The sequence below is a fragment of the Parus major genome, chromosome 2 (genome assembly GCF_001522545.3).
Source record: "Parus major isolate Abel chromosome 2, Parus_major1.1, whole genome shotgun sequence".
Lineage (NCBI taxonomy): Eukaryota > Metazoa > Chordata > Aves > Passeriformes > Paridae > Parus > Parus major.
In genome coordinates this window covers 38461854-38486372 of record NC_031769.1, presented here as the reverse complement: position 1 = coordinate 38486372, position 24519 = coordinate 38461854, and the positions used below count along the sequence as shown (strand labels likewise).

The window sequence follows — 24519 nt, the reverse complement described above, 5'->3', positions numbered from 1 at the left end:
AAACACGTGTGAGTGAACTGCTTCATGCAGTTCAAGAAGGACTTAGGTGAGTGCTCCTTAGCAAATTAATTCAAACCTACTAGCAACTGTTATTTCAACACAGGTAAATTGGAGGAGCTGCCTATTTTCAAAGAAGAACCCAAAATGTCATTAAATTATACTGAAAAATTAAGTTAGGCTGTGATTATGTAGATGTCTTTATAAGCTGCAATAACATTCGGTCTTTATGCTGTACTGGATCTGCAAAGAATGACAAAAATTCAGTGTATATTACATAGGTGAGGTGAATCCTGCAAGAGAACTGATCTAAGTCAAAACGTTTTCTTCCCCTAGAGAAGACTCTGAAATAAGATGCAGAATTTAAAACGCAATTATTTTATAAAAGAACACAGGCAAAAGGGTACTTTCTGGGGGGGAAGCTGCCTTCTGTCTTTTTCAGGCATCTTGTTCTGTGTTAAAGAACCACCAAAGTGGGCAGGAGCCCCGAGCACTGCTCAGCTCTGCCTTGGTGGAGGCTGTTTGAGTTGGGCTTGTCAGGAGTGCCAGGCATTTGTATGCAGAGGGGGCTCTGCAGGTGAGTGCATGCAGGATTTAACAAAATTACTGCCTCAATCCTGACCACTCAGACAGGGAGCCAACAACAACTGCTTCAGGGAAGGAAAAAAAGCCCAACACAAAGTCTCAGTGTGTGGTCAGCAGGCAGGGACACGGCACGGACACAGCAGCCAAGGCCCTGCCGGACACCGGGCAGGCAGCGCTGAGGGAACTGCATCAAACAATTTATAGCTATAAACCTCAGTGTTCCTGTTGCTCAGGAGTCCTGATCACCTTAAAATTGGAGTCCAATGGAAGAGAAACCTGTGTTTCTTAAACAGCAAGAAGAGCAAAAAACCAAAAACCCAAAAAAAACCCCACAAAATTATTTACAAAGAAAATAATTTGGTTATTGAGGAACCATTCCATAAGAGTGATCCTTAGGAAATGCACTGTTTATCCGTGCTGCTGCAGGGGACATGCTGGAGAGATCAATACTCACTCCAGGCTGGAAGGGACCATTTAGGTGTTTATGTCTTACATGAGGAGCACCAAAAAATTCATCTACAAAGGCAATGATTGACTTTCCAAGTGAATGCTGATTTAAAAGTCTCTTGAACTACTGTAATGGGAAATATATTAATGCAGAATGATGCTGAGAGCTTCTCTGAAAACCAACTATTGTCAGAGCTGTGCTGATGAACTCAATTTGGCCATGTTAAACACCTGCTTTCCACTATTATATCTGTTTCTGTGGTCATTCAGTGCAGAGCCAGAGAAATTTTTCAGGTTGAGCAAACTTCCAATTTAATCAGGGGATAGGAGAACTCAGAAGATGAGAAGAACTCAGAACTGTCTTGCTTCAGTCCCACAAACACTTCACCCTCTAGTTACGATACCTCTAATACCAAAGGACACACTCTCAGTGTTTCAGATTCGCGCTTTCTTTGGTGTTTGCTTTCAGAGATCAGGTACCATCCAAAGTCATTATCGTCTAATGTACATCTTTACAAATGAAACTCAAGACATCCCCACCCCTCCAGGACATCACCATCCTTTGGTATGATTTAGTTCTACTATGAAACATTAATGATATAATTAAAGTTTAATACCTATGTCAGAATGAAAAGAAGCCTTTCTTGTGAACTGAGTATAAGGAGTTGAGTTCTTGAGGAGTGGGAAGGCTCTGGTAAAGAAGGAGGGAAGTGGAAATGGACTTCCCAGAAGTACAAGCAGTGGAACAAAAGGGCTCCCCTAAATGCTTTTATAGCTCAATACTGCTCTAAGTTTATTTTGTAGATTCAGTTGGATGGAGCTTGTTTCACTTGAGGGTAAACTGCAAGCTTTAGATAACCTGGTAAGTGGTTCCTTTTTAGGGTACTTTTGCTTCCAGCTCTGGTGGTTCCCTTCCAAGTTGCTTCTTTTGGTTCTAATCAATCCAATTAAATTGCTCACTTTTTTTGGTAAAGATAGCTGTAACTTAATCTTTTAACTTGGATTTATATTGTTTGAAGTGGAGCAGTTAAGGTTTAAATTTAAAACAAGTGTATTTAGTTGAGTGAATTAACTACTGTTTAGTTTTTTTTCCCCTGAGTCTTCCCTCAAAGCATGGGGGAAATGAAATCAGTAATCTTCCCAAAAGCACGGATCCAACCTACACAGGCACCTGTACATACAAGCCCGTGTACCTGCCTATCTATCAGGAGTAGCAAATCTGTTGCTGTGTAAGCAGAGTAAGAAGGTGAAACTGCATCAGCCACCATAAGAATAAGAACCATTGCACTTCAGACTCTATTTTCAGACTGGTACATAAGGGAATGTGTTCTGATCAAATGGAAGCATTCAGCTACACCTGTGCTTCAGAGAATGTGTGACAGTGCTTAGACTATGAATTGCACAGGATCAATCCAGCACATACAAGACTGCATAAAATGTTAAAACTGATCTGTGTTTAGGTATGGTTAGTTTGGATTAGAGGGGCTGAATCTCCAAAATGCTGGATCAGATCAATTCTAAATTTCCAATACTTCAAACCACAGTTTAGGGGATTTTTTTTTTTTTTTCAAAAGTGTTTTCTGCAGCCTGTAACCAGACTGTTTCTTAAAAGCCATTGGTGATACAGAGCACATGTTGATCTGAATCCACTTGTAAACATTAACTAAGGTTTTATCTTGTCTTAAAATTACTAAGAAGGACTTCATGCTAATGATTTGCTAAGCCACTTGCACCTACAACATCTTTTTCATCAGTTGCATGGAGCACCATGCATGTTTAAAACATAACCAATTTCAAGGCAGGAATTACGTAAAGAAGCTGGGAAGAATAAGGTCACAGGGACCTTTCTTAGATGTGTTAAAAAAATAACAACCCAGGTGTCTAGGCCAGTTCCTCTGAAATGCAACACTGCCACTCCTGCTGTTATTCAGAGAAAGTGTACCTTTTGCACTGATGCTACGAAGATCCGTGATTTTCATTAAGATCTTTGGGAACATATGAGGCTTGTTGGGTCGTCTCTTTCGGATATAGATTTTCAGTGCTTCAAGCAAGGGTTCCTGAAGCTTATCCACTTTCATTGGTTCTTCAAGGTCCTGGCGGTCTGTGGGAAAGTATCATAGCACTTATTTTAAATATTTATTTTTTAAAATAAACTCCAAATCACAGAATCTCCTCCATGGTTTTGATAGAACTCCATGAATTTCGCTCTCTGTTAAATAACACACACTCTGTAGTGAATGTTCCATAGGATAAACCACAGCTTTCTGAAACTGGGATTATTTTTTTTTTCCTTGGCGACAGGAAAGGTTTGTCATGCGGGTGGTCAAGAATTACCAGTTTGCTCTTGTACCTCCCTCTTCAAGGGGGAAACACCTTGCTGAAAACAATATTTTGGAATTAATTTTATATGTGTCACTGATTGGCTACTCAGGTACTCATAGGGGTTACAGCTATTTTTGTTAAAACTACAGTAAAGTGAGTTACCAGCAGGAATCAGCAGATGGCAGTGCTGGCTTGAGTGACAACAAATGCCACCCCTCTGCAGGACACACCAGTCATGTATCAATGACATCCAGGAGCCCATCAATGTTTTTAATGGGTTAGGGTTAGAGAGACATAAAATCGGAATGATTTTGTACTAAAGGGCCACTGCCAACAAAGATTGACTCTTGTGTTTCAAACACTCACTAGTAGCACCCAGTTTGTGTTTCAACAAAATGGCCCAGCTAAACAAGGTGTGTTTCTATTGCTAATCCAGACTTTGCCAGGGAGGAGAGAGACCAAGTGATTAAACTAACAGAAATTTACAGATGATTTTGGAAATTATCTGAGACTTCACTTTTTGTATTTTAAGCCTATGATTCGAATTGACAACCACCCTTTTGAGTTCTCTTCAGCGCCCGTTTGGAAGTGTAACACATTTTTTTGCTAAAGAAAGTTATCACCAATGTCTTCCATTTGACTGAAATCAATGCAGATGCACACAATTATATTTATGAGTAAAAGCTGTGTAATTGGGCATCTTGCTGTAAGAAAGCTCATTCATGCAGGTACCCATACACTGCTGAGCAAAAACACAGCAGGACCTGATCTCCAGAGATCCTTTCCAACTCCGGCTGTTCTGTGAGGTATCTCAATGCCCTTTGTCAGGCAAACAATAGGACTGGTTGCTTGACAGAATGATTCCAATAATTTTTTTCAAATTATCAATAATAAACCCAGTAACTATCATCAGTGGGCAACAAACTTTTAGCATTAAGTAGCATATGTAATACATATAAATCATGTTACAAATATATATATATATATAATATATATAAGTAAAGGAAAGCAAACCAAATAGAACATAAATGAAGTCATTATCATGTCTGTCCTTTTGAAATGCATCAGAGTTCACGCTGTACAATACCTCCACAGATTAGGCAGATGGCACTAAGGAGACCTGTTTCTGTATCATCCATTTCCAAAGGCAGGAGCTGGTTGGCAAATGTGAACACGAGATCAGTCAGAGGGCCAAATCCGGCGTTGTGCATCTGAGTTCGGTTTAGGGTAAGGCCATCGGAAAAGGTCATGGTGTCTTGTTCTGGTGTGTATCTTGTGCAAATTCTAAGGATCTGTGGGAAAAAAAAAAGAAAAATGGAATTTGAATTTAATCCATGAGAGGTTTGTTGCATTTTCTCAGTGCAGTGAATGACTCTGTGGAACTTCAGTACTTGGCCATGTCAGAACAATCTGGAAAGGAACTCCAGTTTGTGCAGTTCTAGTAGCACAAAAAACTCTCAGGTACAACATAACTATATTCTGTTGACTATGTGTATTCCTTGTAACACAAACCTAAGAACAGACATTTCCCCCTAGTTATGAAATAATCAAAACTTTGGAGCAACTCTCACCATTCAGGTCACCAACATTACAGTGATATTCACAAAACCAGGTTTTTCATTAGCTTGCCACCTGCACCTAACTATAAAATGTAATTGATCTGATGAATGGCTGATCATAATTAAACAAGATCCTGAAAGCATCTCACCTCTTCAAACAAAGGCATATCTCACTGATTTTGGGGATCACTTTTGCACAGCAACACTTCCTGGGTTGTGTCTTTGACAAGGACAACATTGGTCTGTGGAACCTTCTGGGAGTGAGTGTGGACAGCTGTGAGCCGCTGAAGAGGCAGAATTTTAGGCTGTTTTCCCTCTCTTCTGAGAGAGCAGACAGGCAAACACTGCTATGGGGACACAGCCCTTCATCTCCCCAGCAGCTGCAGGAAGGGTCTCCTTGGAGCGCTGCTCACCTTGTCAGCCTAGGAATTCTCACCCAGTGGAATATATCAAACTTTGCACCTCCAAGTGGCAGCACACACAACTACCAGCAGCCTGGCCAGTGGTCTGAGGAGCTGGCCCAGCTTTCCTTCTTTTACGGTGGTTGTTACTTCTGTGTGCTGTAACACCAAACCTCCTTACCAGCCTGTTGGCTCCCAGCCCTCCTGCAGGCTCTGGTGCTTCCCTCTGCGGAGCCCCAGCAGTGGCAGACCCTGCCTGCCTGGTGCAGAGCTGCTGACAGCATCACCCATTCCTGTGCACACCCAGGCACTGCTGGCTTTGGCAAGCTCGCTTGTATGCCGACAGCCACCCAGTGCTGACCCCAGATGAAACAGCCTTCGAGGGAAGGACGGGGATTCACACCTCTAACTGGACACGGAGGAATGCAAAACACATGAATAAAACACCGAGGATGCTCTACATTTTGTTAGTAAATGCCTCTGGGGTAAGGGCAGCATCAAGAGCGCTGTCACAGCGGAGGTGGCAGCACGGCCAGAGAGGGAGTGTGCCCCGTGAACGCTTCTGCCTCTTGGAGCACACCCTGGGATGTGTCCCGTGATAGACTCTGTGTGCCACAGGACCATTTGTACAGCTGCAGCTAATGAACATGGCCTTAAGGACCAAATAAAAGAGATGTCCATCATGCTGACATATTTCTGTTATATATATCAATGCTTAATGTTTAAAATAATCAGAGGTGGGAGAGGGCTTATGCCTAAACTAAACTGAACTAAAACCCTGCCGAAGTCAGGCTGATTTGCTAAGACTACAGCTGTGTTTTTTCAGGGCTGCACTGTATTTATTTCCCATTCTACTTGGTTTTAAAGATACAACAAAAAAGATTTACATGAATATAAGAGAGCACTGGGAGAATTTAATTACTCCTCTAGCTGCTGAGGCTCTGAGTCAGAGGCCCCAGCACACAGCAGCTGACCAGTCTGGCCTTGGTTCTCCCACTTTCATCTTTGCCTGGAAAAACTGTTCTAAATAAGCAGGGAGGAGAATGAGGAGAACATGGTCTGCAAGGCACCTATAGGGAAGCTTTTATTTCTCTTCTTCAGTTCCTTGGTAAGAGACTTAATAGGGTGTATGTCTGCAGATGGATCTTCAACTATTTTCTACCTCAGCAATAATCTTATCTCACATTCTGGGTATACATTGAAGCACTGAAACTTTGTGTGGTTGCACAGGCATGCTTCACATTGTTGCCTTACCCCCAAATTAGAGTACGTTCTTGAAATTACTTAAATCAATGACCAAGAGAGGCACAAATACCAACACACAGCACATTAATTCCTCAGTGACCACAAATTCCCCATAATATATGTCATCTTAAAAGCTGCTGGTCACTAGGTTTTATGTAGAAGCCAATGTATTGTTCAGGATCATAAGAAAAAATTAACATTATAAAGCACAGCACCCTGTCAGTAAGAGGCAGCACATTTGGAACTGCCAGTAACCACTGGCCATGCTCTCCCCTGAAGATCACAGTGGGTTGCTCTTTTAAATCATTAAAAGATTGTATAGAAAGGAGAAGAAACATGGAGAATATCTGGTGTTCAAGAAAACAAAGGTTTGAAAGCTACATATGTACTGTGAAGCCCAAGAGCTGCTTGATTCACTTCTCTAATGGCATGCAGGAGGAACTGGAGGGCTCTTCCCACCTGCACAGACAGTAGCTGCTTTCCAGTAAGGGTGCATGGCTGAAGAAGATCAGGTAGCCAGCTTTGGGAGGAATGAGGCTCTCTACTTCTTACCTGGTACTGCTTTTCCCTTAGCTCAGCCAGGGAGAAGGCAGCCTCTTTGACTCCAGTGCTATTTCAATTGGAAAGCCTCAGCAAGGAGAGCTCCTCCCTCCACTGCCTCAGGACTCCCTTCCCAACAAATGAGCAAAGCAGGACTGGGAGCTTAATTGGGCAGTGCTGTGGTGTTTTCCCCAGGCTGCCTGCAGCTTCCCCGGCAGCCACCCAAACAGGGCTGGCAGATATGGATCCCCCAGATCCTCCCTGAGAGGGTAGGTCTGGACACTGACTGCCACAGAGATCCCTGCCCAGAGGGACTGGGGTGCCCTGGAGGGATCTTCCCCAAGAGCCCAGAGGCTGAACAGACACCTGCCACCATACACCAGGCTGCTGGCTGCCTCGCAGCAAAGCTCCCTGCGCTCGTTCCCCAGTGCCACAAGCCCCTCTGTGTTTGGGGATGCATGCTGGGAGTGCTCAGCAAAGAGACCCCTAGAGCTAACTCACAGGAAGAACTTCCAGGCTGGATCCTCATCGAGAACAAATTTGGGGTGAGGTTACTCAGCCTCAAGCCAGCCCCTGTGCACATTCACAGAAAAGGACCTGCAGGGGCCCTGCAAAATTTATAATTAAAACATAAAGTTGTGTACGATAGCTACTTCCAGGCTTAAGCAGCAAGTAGGACAGGTTTTTGTTAAAGGCAGCCTTCAGGCCTTTGTAACCCAAGTGCTGCACCAGCCGTCAACTGGAGGAGCTTGCAGCAGCTCCACTGGGCACTGGCACAGCTGAAGATCAACTATGTGTTTTCAGCAATGCACTTAACTTGACTGCAGCAATCAGGTCTCAGGTTTCCTCTGCATTCCTTTGACATTATCCCACAACACACTGTTATTAAACTCCAAGACAGATCATTTGAAATAGTGTTTTTCTTTTCTTTTCTTTTTTTTTTTTAAATTTCTGTCCTTCATCAAGATCTGTGAAACGCCATGGATATTGCTGATTGTTGCTAAACTGTTCTTGGGCAAATTTCCAGTGTCAAAGTAAAGTTGATTTCAAGCTCATATTCACTAAAGAACATATGGGAAACATCAGCACTTCAAAATAAGAAATCATGGTATCTTTCTTCATTTTAAACTGAACTCCTAATGTCCTCAATGTTGTTTAGATTTTGCAACCAAGCCAAGTATTTTAGTTGTCACTCTGCTCTTAAATGCCACTTGCAGCCATAAATACAGTTTTTCCTCATTATTAAAGGGCCCTTTGTTTTAAGGAATATTTATATATGAAAGCATTAGGGATTCTTATGAGCCCGTCATGAAGTGCAAAGCAAAAACCCTACCAGAGGCACAAAGTCAGCCAGAAAGTTGCATTTATGACATTGTTGTTACCACAGAATTGTTACTCATTTTAAACAGATTAAGGTAGGTCAAGTTGGGCCCATTTTTTAAGAAATCCTGTTGTTAGACACTAGCTGCCTTAGCTGGCTGGGACAGTTCCTTGACAGGAGAAGCCCAGGCAGGTGACTCTGAAGCCCCATGGTGCTGCCAAACCCTGTCGGCACAGGTTGTTCTGCACACTGAAATTCCTGCCTGGCATTAACGCACAGGGGCTTACAAAAGAAAGCAAAAATTACATCATTAAGGATTAGTATTCAAGTACTTCTCAGGTTTTTATTCACTGGATTTAAGACAGACTGGACTCTGGATTCTTTCCACATTTGTCTTGCCTGAGCTCAGCGAGGCTGGGGATTCTTGGCCGCTGCTGGGCCAATGTACCAGCAGACAGAAGCACTCACTTTTACAAGGGTTATTAACTAAATTTTAGTAATATTTATCCCTAACACTTTTGGCACCAGGCAAGATACAAATTCAATGATCCTCAGCTGGCACCTTGAGCTGCCTCAGGAAGCTTGATGCTTTTTCCCTTCCACAGCTAGTGTTTGTTTGCACATAAAACAATTGTTTGGCCCCTACCCATCAGAGTTTACTGAGCTCCTGGCACCATTTCCTTTGTCAGCCTTTTAAGAGGGGCTTGAGCATCCACAGCTACAGGAACCAATTGAGCAGAGACCTTGGCAGGGTTTATAAATGCTTAAGACTCTCCACAGCTGGTGCTGAAGGGCAGGCGGGCAGTGAAGCCAGAGTCCTGCTGGCAGGGAAGCCTGGCCACCCTACCTGGGAGCCCCACGCTGCTCCTCCAGCATGCTGTGGCTCTGGGAACACGTCCAGGGCATGGCAGAGCAGCAGGATATGAGGGAATGCTGCTGAGGCTTCATGGTCCTGCTCAGCAGAGCTCACACAGCAGCCACTGGGCGCTTGGTGCAGCAGGAGGGGCAACAGCGCTCGCTCTGCATCTCAAGGCACAACAGAATGAAGCGTTTGAAGCACTAGTAACAAGGACAACTGGATTGTTGAGGGGAGGGGAAATATGTACTATTAAAACTGCTGCAGTACTGATGTTCAGCTTAAATAAAGATAGAGAGTGGCACTGCAATTCCAATTACGTGCAGGTGATGTGGGTTTAATGGATAACAGCATTTCACAGGCAGCACGTACACTACACATTACTGTGTCATGGTAATTATCCCATTTTCTTTTTAAGCAGCACATAAAATAGTCACATAAAGTTTGTGTAAATGTCACACTGGAAAGTTAGGACTATTTGCCATGCCGTATCTGGTCCTGGGTTTAGAAAAGCCTCAGCTTCTCCCAGTTGCAGGCTCCTATCGTGCTTGCTATGCCCTGCTCGCTCGGATGTGTCACCTTCTCTGGCTTTGTGAAAAATAAAAAACAGAGTGAGCAGGTGATCTGGAATGACAGGACTCAATAAAGTTTATAACTAGAGCTTAAAGGTTGCCAATAGCCACAAAGTGAAAGTGGTGAATCATATTAAAGAATCAACTTTTCTATCCATTAATTAGTTGAAATAAAGTCACCATTTACCACCTGCTTCATTCTCTTTTTCTAATCTGGCAACTAGATTTTTATTTAATCACTTTGATCAAAGTGCCTTTGTGGAGGCACTTCAGATAAAACCCCTACCAAAAAGGGTCCCCTTATTTTTGAGGCAGTGGTGGCAATGGCAGCACTGAGTGGAGCTGCTATAGGGGACCCTGTGCATGTTCCCAGGGTAAGCTCCCACTGTCTACCCCAACAAAGACCACCAGGAGCTCACAGGATTAGAGAATTAGGGTTATTTGTTATCTAGCAGCTTTGGAGCCAGGGCACGGCACAAATAGGGTGGCAGCTTAAGGGCTGAAGTTTTAGGAGTAAAAAGTTTGGATGTGCAGATTCTTGTCATATCCTGGCTCCTCCCCACCTTTTTTGTGTAGTTTCTGTATTAACTATTTGTTACGGGTTACAGCAGCACAGCACAAAGCAGTTCCCATCCCCTACTGCTGGCAGAACACACTCAAGGCAACGCTGCAGTTTTTTGATCACCATCTGCCTCTCGTGTGAGGGGAACGTAACAGAATCGGATCAGGACAGAGCTGGTGATGACAGGCGTGCAATCGGTAACGAATGGCCCTGCCCCACGGAGGGACACTCTCAGTAACAATGAGATGGCTGAGTCTGAATGAGTGCCTGGATTGAGGGAACAACAAGAGGTGACTCTCAAGCATGGCAGGGCAACCTCAACCTTCCCTTTTTCTATAGGCCAAAGAATGACACCCCTTCCCCACTCCTACCCCTCTTCCTCCTTCATCAATGTCCTCTTGATGCGATTCTTCCAAACAGCTTTTGACAAAACAAGAGGAAAAGGTCACAGCAGTTAACGTCCTCCTCAACATGATCCTGTTTGAAGCAATGCACTTTTAGAAATTCCAAGATTAATTACTTCAACTTCAGCTTCCCTAGCTTAAACTCCTGTGTCATGACAAAAAATATATCTACAGTAGCCATCCTACAAAGTGCTTCTAGACTGGCCATGCTTGGCTCCATGAGGACCTGAAGGTTTGTGCTCAGAATGTAACATTTAAAGTATGTTTACATTGAACATACTGTTTTACTGCAAGTTATTGCTACAACCAGTAATACAAAGCACATTTGCCACAAAAAGCCTGAAGACCTCTAAGGGCTCGATAAAGAAATGCTGAGATCCCAGAGGGCTCCTCTGAAGGTCAGCATGACAGAAACAACCGGAGACAAAGGGAGGGAAGACAGCTTGCCTTGACATAGTGGCAAGGCAAGGTCTGGAGAAAAACTCCCAGCCCACCTGCACAGTTCCCTCCTGCAGGTTGTATGTTTGCCTATTTAAAATTAAATTACATTTAGCTAAAATCTGTATTGAGTCCATTACATCGGCCACTTCCACAGATACCTGCAGCACTGGAGAAAGCTGGGGGATATGAGTGCCAGAGGCTTGCACCTGACAAGCTCCAGGCACACCAGCTTCCCCTCTAAAACCTGAAAAACACTAATTCTGAAGACTTGTGTCTTGTTCCTTAAATTCCCTCATGACCACAGGTACAGCACTTTCCTAAACCATTATACAGTGGACTGTCTTTCTAGGTATCCTTTATGCATAGGATTATCCAGAAGGAGGAGGAAGGATGAAGGAAGAAGGAAGGAGAAACAGGTCTGTCTTCAGTATTAACAGTAAAGAAAATTTTTCAAAGTTGCACATGCCATAATACCAAAATGTGCCCTTTCTACTGAGACCCACAAAGTGCAAGGACTTATTTTGTGAAGTATGCTCATCCCCCAAATCACACCTCTGTAGGTGTGCTGGCGTCATCTTCTACCGCACCAGACTACCCAGTAAGTTCAATTTTACAACAATAAGGTCAGGACCATGTTTCACCCCCCTCTTCCTGTCAATTACAATAATAAGAAGAATAGAAAATGCATTAGTAGGAGAACAATGATGTTAAAAATACATACCAGTATATCCAGGCAGGCTGCTTTGAGTAGAGTTATTTGGTCTGCAATGGTCAAACTTGTAAAGCCTGGCAATCGCTTTGCAAATTCCACTATTTTAATAATGCACTTCGTTGCAAGTTCACTGAATTTGTCCCAAAGCCCAAGGTCCAGTCGAACCCGATGATCTGCGCTGGAGTTCTGGAAAGACAGACAGAAGGCACCATAAATCAACAACGCCCCTTTCAGTAAACGGTTTTCAAGGGAAGGAAACAACAACCACGTTTTCCTTCCAGAAGTACTTGCTATTAACATTCCAGGCATTTTCTGCAGCTTGCTGTTGGGATGATGCTGGTTTTAAACTTGGATTAATCGCCTGAAAATTCCTTGGATACTTCTCTGTTACTTATGATCGCAGAGGCCATCTGTACAAGGAATACAAATGAACTTAAACATTTCCAAATGCCACCCTCATTATTCTTCCTTGCCATTATATAATAAGTGCATTGAGAAAGACAATTTACAGTTGTACCCCAGAAAATATAAATGAACAGAGGAACAAGAATATTGGGTCCTCCTCTGGAAAAAGCAGCACAATATTTGGAACATAGTTGCACATACTTAAGGTCTTAGAAAATTAGTTCTGCTTAATTTCTCTGCTCTGTGGCTCTGCCACAGCTTTCTGAAGCTACAGTCTCCCATGACTTACAGAGCATTTATTTACATGATGTTAAGGAAAATCCCATGTGCCTTGATGACTGCTACGTGCTGATTTGATGGTGCATCCAACATACACCCCCACTGCTGGAAGTGTAACAAGGACATTCCAGTGGCATCTTTCAGGGACTGTTTTCAGTACATTCACCTATCTCAAACAAAGTGTCCATCATTTGCTAGAGTGCATAGAAAACTTGTATTAAGTTTGTGATCAAACTCACATTTTCATATATTTGGAACAAATTAAATCACTTAACCCTTGAAAAAGCTGAACATGTCAGCCAAGAACCATCTGATTCAAAATCTGCTGTCACCCATTTGATGCCAGCCTATCAAAACTGGGTGTCATGAGAAGACCTGGTGAGTCCACTCCAATCCACCCAGGATTCACACAGTGACAAGAAACAGGTAATGAAAGAGCTCTGAAATGCCCAAATAATCTCCCCTTCTGCCCTCACATGCAGTGCATTTCCAGCATTTGATCCAATGCTATTTAGGATGCAGCCAGTGTGATGGTGTCCCCCCAATCCCCTATTTCATAAGCCACCAAGTTTAGTGTGCCTTGCAGCTGCCTCCAGCATCTGAGTGATCTCTTCACTGCAGCAGGAATTTTACCTATAAAAAGATGCTCAGGCAGTGGCTTTCTCCCCAGCTGCAGAGGAAGCCCATGTGATCAGCTGCCTCAGTCTCAGCTGGTTGAAGTTAAAATGTTAAATTAACTTTAAAATTAAAGTTAAATGAACAGTCTCAGCCTAAAATTCTAACAGACATGGCAGGTTAAATAGCCATCAAAAAGCATTCAAATTACACAGATCACACTTCCTTGGAGGAAATATTTCCAGTGAGCCTGCCACCACCACTGCTGGTGGTGAGGACGCCCACCTCTAGAAAACCAGTGAAGCCATTATCTTGTCAGCTTTCTTTGGTTCACAGGAAGGACACAGGGCTGGAAGAGCTTGGTGAGGGAAGGTGGAGTGAGCTCAGCTTGGCTGGGATGCTCTGGAGCCCATCCCGGTGCTGCCTTCACAAGACACCACCACCACCACCGTCAGTCACGAAGGGGAAAGTCCTGATGGGTCCCCAGGGTGCCATCAGCCTGACATTCACCCTCACTTGGAACAGTGTGGAGATTTGAGCCAGGAATATTTACATTAGCCCTAACTGCAAAAAATAAACACTAACTGTGCTGAGCAGTCCGAAGGAGCATGCGTGCTCTTTCCTGCTACCCCTCTCTTCAGGGGATAATTAATTCATTTTATCATTCTATTTGAATTTTTATTCTGGGAACTTCCTCTATTTTGTTTTGGGTTTTTTTTTTTTAAATGACAGAAGAAAGATGGAAGAAAATGTCTTTATAATGCTAGACCTAAAGAATTGCTTTCAAAATGGTCCAAAACTAATGAGTTAACAGTCATTGTAATGCCCTTTGAAACATTTCTTTCGGCTACTGGAGTATGCATCCTTCAGATTTATTTTATTTCATCCTCAAGGACCTTGGTGAAATACAGTACATTGGAGGAAAAATAAGATCAAGATGTGCAGTCATTCAGGCTGTAATTAAATTTAATAGGCAGTTTATCCAGTTCATAGAAAGATGGCATAGCAGAGAGCTACACAAAGCAGAGCCTAAAGCAGGAAATCATTTTACAATAGGGTATCCATCTGGAAAAAAAGACGTTGCGTGAAACCAGCAAGTGTGAACGAAATCTTCATCAGTATCATATGAGGTTACTTTATCATGCTGCAGTGCCAGCAACGGGAAGTTTGACGTGTCTTCTATTAGGAGTAATGCACGGCTGTCGTAACAAATGTAAATCTAACTCTCTATTATGCAAACTGAAGAGAAGGGGCAGTTAATAAAATACAAAATAACCAGGTGTTTCATTATGCCAGGTGCCAGACCCCTCAGCATTGGAGCTAATGTGGTTTTACACATTATCTTTGAGATGCTACAAATGGAAAGAGTTTTAACGTTCTGTCTGTTAATGAATGTCAACACAAGTGTCACAGGAAAAAGAGCTGGATTTTTAGCAGCATTTCTCACTATTTAAAAACCAAAACTGACTCAATATCAATGTATAGGTTGAACAATAAAACATAGGGTTAAAACAGTGCACAATAGAAACAAAAAATCTGATTAAATTTGCCTGCAGATCTCCTCTATCCATGCTGTGAAAAAGATGCAGACGCTCTGACTTTTCCTGAATATTTTAATGAAGTGGGTTTTTGGGTGTCTTTTCCAGAAGCAGTCTCACATGTTTTTCAGGCCTATGCACCAGTGCACATATGGTGGAACAATACTGTAATACACCCTAGTGGCATCTTTATCAGTGGAAAAGCCCAACCTTGCTATGAAATCCAATTAAATAGCCATTTTTGCCCCATAAATTGATCCCATTTTTTCCATCATTTTTGTTTTTTCATTGCAGGCTGCTCTGTCTCCACATTAACAATACGGGATGAGGTACTCGTAGAAACATACACAACAGCAGAATCCCTACTGTCTTTAAAATCCACTTTACAAAGGAAACAAGGCTCACAGGGGCACTCTGCCCTAATCAGGAACACTCGTGATGCCTCTTTAGTAAAAGCAGCAACACACTCCAGCTCTGGTGAGGTCACTGAGGACCTTGGCATATGTCCCTGCTCAGTCCCAATATCAGGAGATACACACATCTTATATATATATATATATACACACACACACACACATACATACATATATATATATATATATACGCACACACACACACATACATATATATTCCTCTGCAATGGTACAGAGCAGTAGCTGTGTAACTTCTAAGCCCAGCACATACAAAGAACAAAATGCCACCAAGATATGGAACCTTTTCACTTCCAGCTAGCCAAGAGCAACCCAGGAGAATCTGCAGCAAGAGTCTGCAAAGCCAAATTGTTTTCTGTTTTATCCTCCCTTTATCACAAGGCTGGATGTAACACAGCTGTAGACTTACAAATAATACCACTCTCAAGGGACAAGCAGTATAGTTACACTCAATTATACTATAAAGTATGACATCTCCAGAGAAATTACTCAGGCACTCTCTCTTACCTGAATGACAGTAATAAAACAGATTTGTTTATGATGGACTTTTGGAATCCATTACATTTAAACAGCTTGCTGATTCTCATCATTGATAGAACTGTACTTGTCACTGCCCACCAAATGCAACTGTTATGTGAAATGACCCAGGGAATTTAATATAAGTGCTATTCTCCCATTATTTTAAGCAGACTTCTATTAACTATGCAAAGTATGGGGCCACTTTTTACAGAGCAGATGGATATAAAAAAAGGAAATTGAAAACGCTTCTCCAAACCAGTTTTTAACAGGTGAAAATACACGGTGGTGGTGGGGGAATCACCATGTAACCTTTCCCTCTGGGAAATGCAGGCTGCAGTGCTCAAGAGTGAGAGGAGCCAGATACACAAGTCAAATGCCTTAACCAATTAATTTTTTTTTTTACTATATCTCTGTAAGGTCTTTTTTACGTCGCATCCCTTAAAATTCTTTGTTCTTTTTAGCAACAAATGAAATCTTCTTTTAAAACAGTCTGTAACCGAAGGCACTCAGGGGCTGCTCTTGCAGAACAGTTTCTTCCCTCCACCACTCTAGTCAATACACAAGTGCAAGGCTCACAAAATTCAAGGGAATCCACATTGGTTAAAACCACTCACTTCTCACCTCTCATTTAGAGAATGAAATAAAAAACTCTAAGGTTATAAAAGCAATCTGTGTGCTCTGTAGTGTGAGCACGCCATGTCTCATGACTGACAGCATGCAGAACCAGGCATAAAAGCAGGACTGGGGGCAATCTTCTACCTGTACTAGATTGTTAGTATCAAGAAAAGCAGAGTGGCGTAGACTTCTAGCTCCCCTTGGACACAGCACTTAGAAAAAGGGCTGTGTGCTCCTTTGTTTTTTTTATTTCTGGTTTCTACTTCAAGTGTCTCAGATTGTTGTCGGAGCCCTACCATTTGATCAGCAGCTGGTGACAGTGTCCAGGCTACCAGAGCTGTGCTACTGTGACCAGCACACACAGCTTCTGCACCCCAAATCCTCCTGTATCTTCAGTGCTGCAGAAAGGATTCTCTCCCTGGGCTGACAGGCATCTTGAGGGTTAGATGACCCATACTCCAGCCCCAGCGCTGCTCTGTCCTTCTCCCATGAGATCTTAACACTGAAGTCCTACATAAAATGCTGGAGTGGCTGCCAGACCTTACCTATGAGAGATTTAAACACTCTGCATTTGTCACACAGACTATGAGAATGCAGTAAGAAGACAGTATTTAGCACTGCTGCTATTAGTTCTGATGCAGCATTTGAAGGAAGCTATATTGCTCTCAAAGGTTCAAGGTAAGCCAAAAGGAACTTTTACAGTATATTTTTGTTATTGCAACTGGTACCATGACAAAGCAGGTGGGAGCTGAGCCCTGTGCAGCAGCGCACTGCTTTAAACGTCCAGCAGAACAATGCTAAAAACAAGAAATCTCCTGCCCTGGGCCATCCCATCAGGCTTGAGATATGAACAACCAATATCCAGCCTCAGAAAGAGTGTGCTGTAGTAGCCAAAACATGGCTACTCATGTTCCATAGACAGACCAGATTCATCTGCTCCTTACTGAGATCCAGGTGCTCTCAATAAGGGCTCTGAAATTCCAACAGGGACATAAACTCGCCATGGGGTTCAGACGGAACCTAAGGACGAAGGCATCAGCAGTGAGTGTGCTATGCAACAAGACCCTCTCCAATTTCATCCACTTGTATCATTTCAAGAGCTAAAAGATTAATGACACTTCAGCATCCAATAGCTAATGCAAGTGCAGAGGTGCCAAGGTTTATCTTTCAGCCCTCGAGGATCTTTGGCAGGATGCAGTGCAGTACCATCCCACCAGCTGCAGTGCACTCTGCTAACTCCGAGGTAATGTGGAAAGTAGGTAGGTACTAAAGTGTTCCTGCTGGGAACGTCCAGAGGAGCATGGGGAAGGCAGGCTCCTTCCCCAGTATTAACCAGCTTACGTGGGGCTCAGAATTGAAGGTGAAAAGTGTTTCTGAAAATACTTTCAGCAACATGAAAAATGTGACTTTTTTTAAAAACACACCATATGTGCGTGCTCTTCTTGCACTTAAATACCAAGTCTTACACTCAGACCTCAGTTTTGAGCACTTTGTTTTGTAAATAGATTAATATGCCACAAAAGAGCACCCTGATCACTAAAACAGTGAATATTGATGGCACACAGGGATTTGCCTACATCACTCTGACAATTTAATGTTTGTTTCAACAGCAGAAAATTTACTCAAGACAGAGAGCAATCCAGTGATAGAAGTATTTCACCTGGCTCCTGGGGACTGGTCCCAGATCTTCAGATGGGGCTGGAGGGCAAGAACCATGGAGGCAGCTGTCTCCTTGCCCCAGCCATGTCACTCCTGAACTCCTGCTCTCAGCAATGAGAGCACATGCTTGGCTATACCTCAGGCTGTTTTGCGCATCCCTCTGAAACAGCCAGTGCTGCTGCAACCAACAGCAAACCCAGACCCAGCCGTCATTTCTCTACTGACAAGGCTCTAAACATTATCTAATAGTTATTTTTTATCATCTCTTTTATTACTGGATTTGCAAACCTGACATTGAATTTTCTTTAATCAACTAGATATCACTGACTTTCCCTGTATTTAGCAACATATATATGTATAGGAGAAAAATTACTTCCCTGACTCATCTCTGGAGAAATGCCCATAGTACTGAGCTTCTTGATGGGGGGGCTGATTTTTCATTTCTAAAAGCAGCAGAAGTTTCTGCTGTTATGGGATATTTTGGTAGACTGGGAAAGGATGTGTAATTTTTGGGGTTGTCATGTGCAGAGCCAGGAGTTGAACTCAATGATCCTTGTGGGTCCCTTCCAACTCAGGATATTCTATGATTCTAGGAATAAACTGCAAATGAGCATTTTGGAAACTGTTTTACTTAAACATTTCATATTTTCCTTGACCTTGGTAGCTTTGGGACTATCACCAGTAATCCAGCAGCATTTAAGAACTCCCTACACCTGCAAAGTTGTAATCCGCTGATGCACGAGCAGAGATCACGTCTTTGGAAGCCAACAAATTTCTAATGAGTGATGGAATGTAACTGACTCATGGTCTCTAAGCTGGTCGTTTGGCTGCATTAATCCTCCAGGAGTCTCCTGTGATACCACTAAGTAGCGCTCACATCTAAGTGCAATTTCTCTCCCCAGCAGGCAGCATTTGCACACACACCTCTGCTTTTTCCTGGCTAAGGAGGTGCAAAGACTGAATCTACTGCTCCATCTATTTAAAATATCCAGAGCCTCCAAAACTCACATCCATCTAGGCATATCCAGAAAGCTCTGTGCCTTGAACCATACTCACCGTAGTGTATTTTCCCAGCTGGCAGAGTGAGGGGAAGGTTTCCTGGTGAGCTTTTCGAATCTTCTCAGTGAGATCATCTAACTCTGCTGTCATTTCATAGTTTTCTGTGGACTCCTGCTTTGAAGGTTCCTTCTTCTTTTTGTTCCTATCATTTCTGACAGCTGTAATAAAAGCAGAGATACAGATCACATGGGGTTATTTGGATCAACCTATGTTGCCTTTGCTGCTCTATTTCAAATCACTGTAAAATGCTGTTATTTTAAACACATATTATTTTAAGTGAATGTAAAAATGTTACATGCACAGAGAACACTAATTCCAGCTCACCCATTTAAAAATAACTTAAGAACTAAATGTAGTGAGCAGTGATGAAACCAAATTTCCATAGGGGTTTGTTGTGGGTGTGCCATCACAATCCCATAGTGTCTGTCTTCCAGGATAATCCACTGCAACTTCATATGCACAGTGTCTTAGTAACTTTGTGAGGTGGGATTTTTTCATTGTAGAACTACAGTTGTGCAGGGCAGATGGTGAAGTCCTATGCAGTGACGCAGTCACTATTTTATTGGATGTGAACAACACTAAAAAAAGACAGCAACAGTCTTTCTTCTTAAGTAAGTACCTCAGCATGGAAGATAACAAAGCTCCATACTAATACAAACTCCACCAAACAGAAGTTATTTAAAAGGAAAGTTAAATGTGAAAACAGTAAACAAAAGAAGATGAAACACGTTAAACTCAAGCTCTGAAGATCAAAGGAGAAGCACAAACACTTGAAAGAGAAAAAATGGCAGTGAAGCTATCTAAAGTTGCTTGCCATCTGCTTCTGCACTCAGATCAGCCTTCTACCTTCCCCCGGCCGTGGGGGATTACTGGAAATATGCATTGCGCGCACTCGTGCTGTAATTGATTTCCCACATATTTGTGTTTTGTAATAAAATATGACAGCTGCTCCATCACCATGCTGCTCTTTGTTCTTTTAATGAAAATAGCTTAATTTTACAAAACGTGCCCAGGAGATAAGTCCATGTCCACAGTACTGCCAGTAATTGTGAATTTTATCAAGAGTCTTGCTGTTAGCGAAAGCTAACGTCTTAAGTGTAACCAGATGCATAAGGTTTTACAACAAAGCCAAGCAAAATCAATCCCTCTCCCCAAAGACTCCATGTCAATATTAAACACCCTGAAGACTAAATCTTGCTGGATAAATAAAACCAATCTTAACATTGTTAGTATTCAAAACCTCACGATATTTAAAACAAGGCCCTAAACTCAGAGGGTGCAGCTGGTGGGTTTGGCACACGTGAGCATGGCCAGGGAATTTGGATGGCCAAAGATCTGCTGATTCTTATTTGTACTGTCCTGCCCCAGAAAGTGCATCTATCTGTGCCATAGGGAGGGAAGCATAAAGCCACCTCCATGCCAGCCCTTTTTCCCTGTGGGTTCCCCAGGCCCATCTCCACATCTTCTGTGGTCGCTCCCTACATGCCAGTGAACCACAAATAATCATAATGAGCAGAAAAAATAGTGGGCTGGGAAAGCATCAGTCAGAGGCATCTACAGAAATAACATATTTTGTGTAATAGAAAACAAGGAGTAGAGATGTGGTGAACATTGTTTCTCCTTCACAAGGCCATTAGGCACATAGTCCATGCAATGTATGGCTCTGTTTTTTCCACTGAAGGTCTGACTTTTCAACTGAGAGAATTCTAACACAAATCATTCACATTTTAAGCATGAACTTGACTTAACTTCAGTGTGACAGACCCACACTGAAGTCAGTCGTCTTCTTGGCTGGATCAGGGCTGGGATGCTGAGCACCCTGCTGGATTTAAAGCCTAACCTTGAACACCATCAGTTTTGGTGTTTGGAGAACACAGACTCAAAGGAGACCAGTAAGAGTGGACCAAAAAGGATATTCCTTGCAAAGGTACAATGCTAGCAGTGTAGTCAGGTTTAGGGAGATGGACTGGTTCCTTCCCACCTCCTTTTACAAGTTTTCCCTTCAAGCAAATGCTCTGATTTGTTTGCTGGACCCCAGGGCAGAGCACAAGCACCATGTTTTGACCTGACAAAACATCCAGGACTCAGAGGTACTTCTCCAGTGCTGCTAACTGCCCCTGCACTTCAGAAACAAATCCTAATCACTGCTGTACTTGGGAGATAAAAGAGTTCCTCAGGTAATTGTGTAATCTCCTACACAACCACAAAGAGCAACACACCTTTGTTGCAAAGCCCCACTTACTTACAGCTCTACAAGCCGATTGACAAATTTGCCAAGCAGGCGGCCTCAACAACTACTTCCCTCAACAGCTTTGAACTCCTCGTGGAAGATGAACACATTATTCAGGCCAGGCTTTGAAGCAGGTGCCAAGGGCTCTGGAAGACCAGGAGGTAACTGTGACAGGAACCCTGCCATGCTCCTTTGCTACCCCAGCACTGCTCCCTCAGCTGTACCTGATGTCCCTTTTCCTCCAAAGGCCACCAGAGGGACAGCTGCTGATCAGTTCTCATCACCAAATTGGCCCAACTCTGTCCTCTTTCTTTATTTGGTGCAAATCAGAGGGTAGAAAGGGGAGAAGTAACACAGCCTGAAAACTAAGGCGGCTTTTTGTTCCTCATTAACTTTCTTATATGATTCTGATAGCTTTTGTAATAATGATAAAACCAGAATAATATATATGTTCTTGCTTTATTCATTATGGCTGCATCAGACATGTCAGTGTTGCTATATTCCCTGTAAGATAATGGATTAAAGTGCTGACGTGTAACACCTAAGCTCCAAAAATAAAAAGCATTTCAATACCACTGAGCTATTGGACAGATTTAACTACAGCTATAATTTAACACACAAAAGAAAAAAAGAAAAAGACCTTAAGACAACACTGTTTAAAAGAGTTAAATAAAAACATATAAACACACACACACACATTTACGCAGTAAATTAAAAAAAAAAATCACTGCTCTGGGAACAGGAACTGTCACACCGCATGTGGGAAGGGTTCTAGATTAGAGCTTATGCTTAAATTACATAAATCACACCTTTTGGTATCTTGATCTTTACATGCATATGATCACATCAATCCCCAATGCAATTCCACTGCCTTTTAATGATGATACGCCAGTGATGAATCTGTGTCACAGTTAATGCTGCCGTAGAAAACTCAGGTTATGAATTTCATTACTTGTGCACTAAATTCTGACTTGATGGCTGCATTAATTATGAGCTCCCAAGAGGGGACAGTATGGAAGCTCTTTTACCCTATGAGAACTCTTGGAAGTTAAAGAAAAAAAAATAAGGTGGAAGTAGAATGAAAATAGGTGTATCTTGATACGTGAGGAAGCCAGGTCTTGGTGCGTCTCAGAAGGCTGAGTGACACACGCCCACACCTGTGCATGTCTGCTCCAATCCATCTTCCTGTGACAGCTTCCCTGTCCCTTCAACATACACGCCAGGACTTGCACTTCCACACCCAGAAACCTCCAGGCAGCCACAGCAGGGTTCACAAGCTGGCAAAGGTACTTTCTGCTGCCTTAACAACTAACCCCTACCTTCAGATTTTCAGCCTCCTCCCTGATGGCAGAGGGGCAGAACATCACCTCTTGTCCTGTTCAGTCTGTTCCCCTCACCCCAGGTTTGCCATTGTTTTTTCCTTAGCCTCAGATACACTTTCCCTCTTCTGCTCTAAGTGATGGACAGGGCACAAAAGTTGCATGAGGGTCAGATGTACCCTTCAAGAAAAGTGGGGTCTGCTGTAGATGGAGCAAAGTATAGAGAAAACACTAAGAGCTTCTCTTGGAGAACCCCAGTGCTCTCATTTAGTAACCATGCAGCAATTCTCCTGCCTGAGTGGGGTCATTTCAAGCATGTCCTAATGCAGGGAATCATCCAATATTAAATGTGAGCCACTCAGGTCCACCAAACCTAGCCACTGCTTGGCCTAAGAACAGCTGGGGATCCAGCCTATAAGATTTAAACAGTTTCTAGACAATCAGGTAAAATAATGGAATAGTGAGTACCTCCATTTTTCAAAAGTGGCACAAACATGTCCAAGGGAGAAAAGCTTGCCACTTGCAATGCAATTTTTCATATTACTTGCACAACCTGTGCTTCCCCAGATAACCAGAAGATAAGCAGACAGCTCCTTTCATGTATTATAATGATTAATCAACTATAAACTAATGATTTTAAATGCTATCACTGCAATTTTGCCTCTTGGAGATCCCCATGACCTTTGAAGAGCTCTGTGTACTAGTTAGCTGGTTTTGTTCCTGTAGCAACAACTACTAGTGCTTCCAGTCAGTTCACATTCCAGTAAAACCACACTTCTCTTGTCCCCAAATATTTTGGAAGTTACTCGTTAAGCTAACAAACCTCAAAAGCACCATAAAGCACACAGAGCAAGTCAGTAATTGCACAGCGCTGGGCACAAGGTCGGTCAGCAAAAAGACTCCTTTTGTTTGTAAAACCCAATGAGAAGAGAAGTGGGAGGTGAACTGAGGTAGGAACGCTGCAGATCTGCCAGTTCTCCCTTCTGGGCAGAGGCTCACTGTCCCGCCTGTCCTCCTGCTCCTTGGGAAGCCACCTGTCCCTTTCTCAACGCTGGCAGCCCGGGCAGGCCGATGGTGCCACGCGCGGCCGTGGGGCCGATGCTCAGCACTGCAGCCGGGAAATCCAGGAGCACCAAGCTGTTTGTTAGGGTGGAAACCCACAAACCTTGCACAGCTCCTCCACGCTCCTGGCTGCTCCACCTCCAGAGCCAGCTGCTAAAAAAAAAAATCTTATTCTGGCAGAAGTTCACAGCTGTGGACAATTTCAGTCAAATGTTTCAGTCAAATAAGCAAAACACTTACCTACTGCCAATGCCAAATTTGCTCCCTCAGCAAATAATGCCCAACATATACCACATATTACTCTTCAACAAACTGTGCTAAATGGTATGGAATGTCAGTCCATAAGAGTGTCTTTCCCAACAGTCACCTTGGAAAATATCAAACCGAAGGAGCCTTAGCAATCCTGCTGCTGCTGAGCTAGGGTCTCTGATCCCATGGCCAAAAGCAACACCCAGCTGCACATCCCAGGCAGCTTCCAGGCCTGAGAACTGGTGGAAGAAAGCACAAGGATGAAGGAACTCAAGGAGTTTGAGTTTCCCATCTCCAACACAAGTAAAGGAACAAAATAATCATCTCAAAATCAGCAAAATCACACTTGACAAATTGACGAGCCATCAATTCAGGATGGTGGGACTCCAGTTCACATTAACAGCAGTGCAATTGGAAGCCAAACATACTAAAATATGCAGAATGCCAGGTAGTTATAAATAGACTGGTTTCCTAGGTTGTGATTTCCAGATGAAATAATGTTTTCTTTTAGGCAAAACAGCTCAGTCTTAAAAAAACCCAGGAAACTATTTTAAAACAAATTTCCATGCCAAAAC

The 24519-nt window shown here is 42.9% G+C and overlaps 1 protein-coding gene across 7 annotated transcripts in view; it reads right to left on the bottom strand.

The window, feature by feature from the left end:
- The window catches only part of RARB (retinoic acid receptor beta), a 319504-nt gene that overhangs the window by 619 nt on the left and 294366 nt on the right, over positions 1 to 24519 (bottom strand). For all 7 annotated transcript variants that reach the window (XM_015618168.3, XM_033511907.1, XM_033511908.1 and 4 more), the window contains 4 exons: positions 19082 to 19242; positions 11974 to 12150; positions 4439 to 4643; positions 2972 to 3130 (listed from right to left, as the gene is read on the bottom strand). In XM_015618168.3, coding sequence (XP_015473654.1) covers positions 2972 to 3130; positions 4439 to 4643; positions 11974 to 12150; positions 19082 to 19242 — 702 coding nt within the window. The remainder of the gene's footprint in view (positions 1 to 2971; positions 3131 to 4438; positions 4644 to 11973; positions 12151 to 19081; positions 19243 to 24519) is intronic.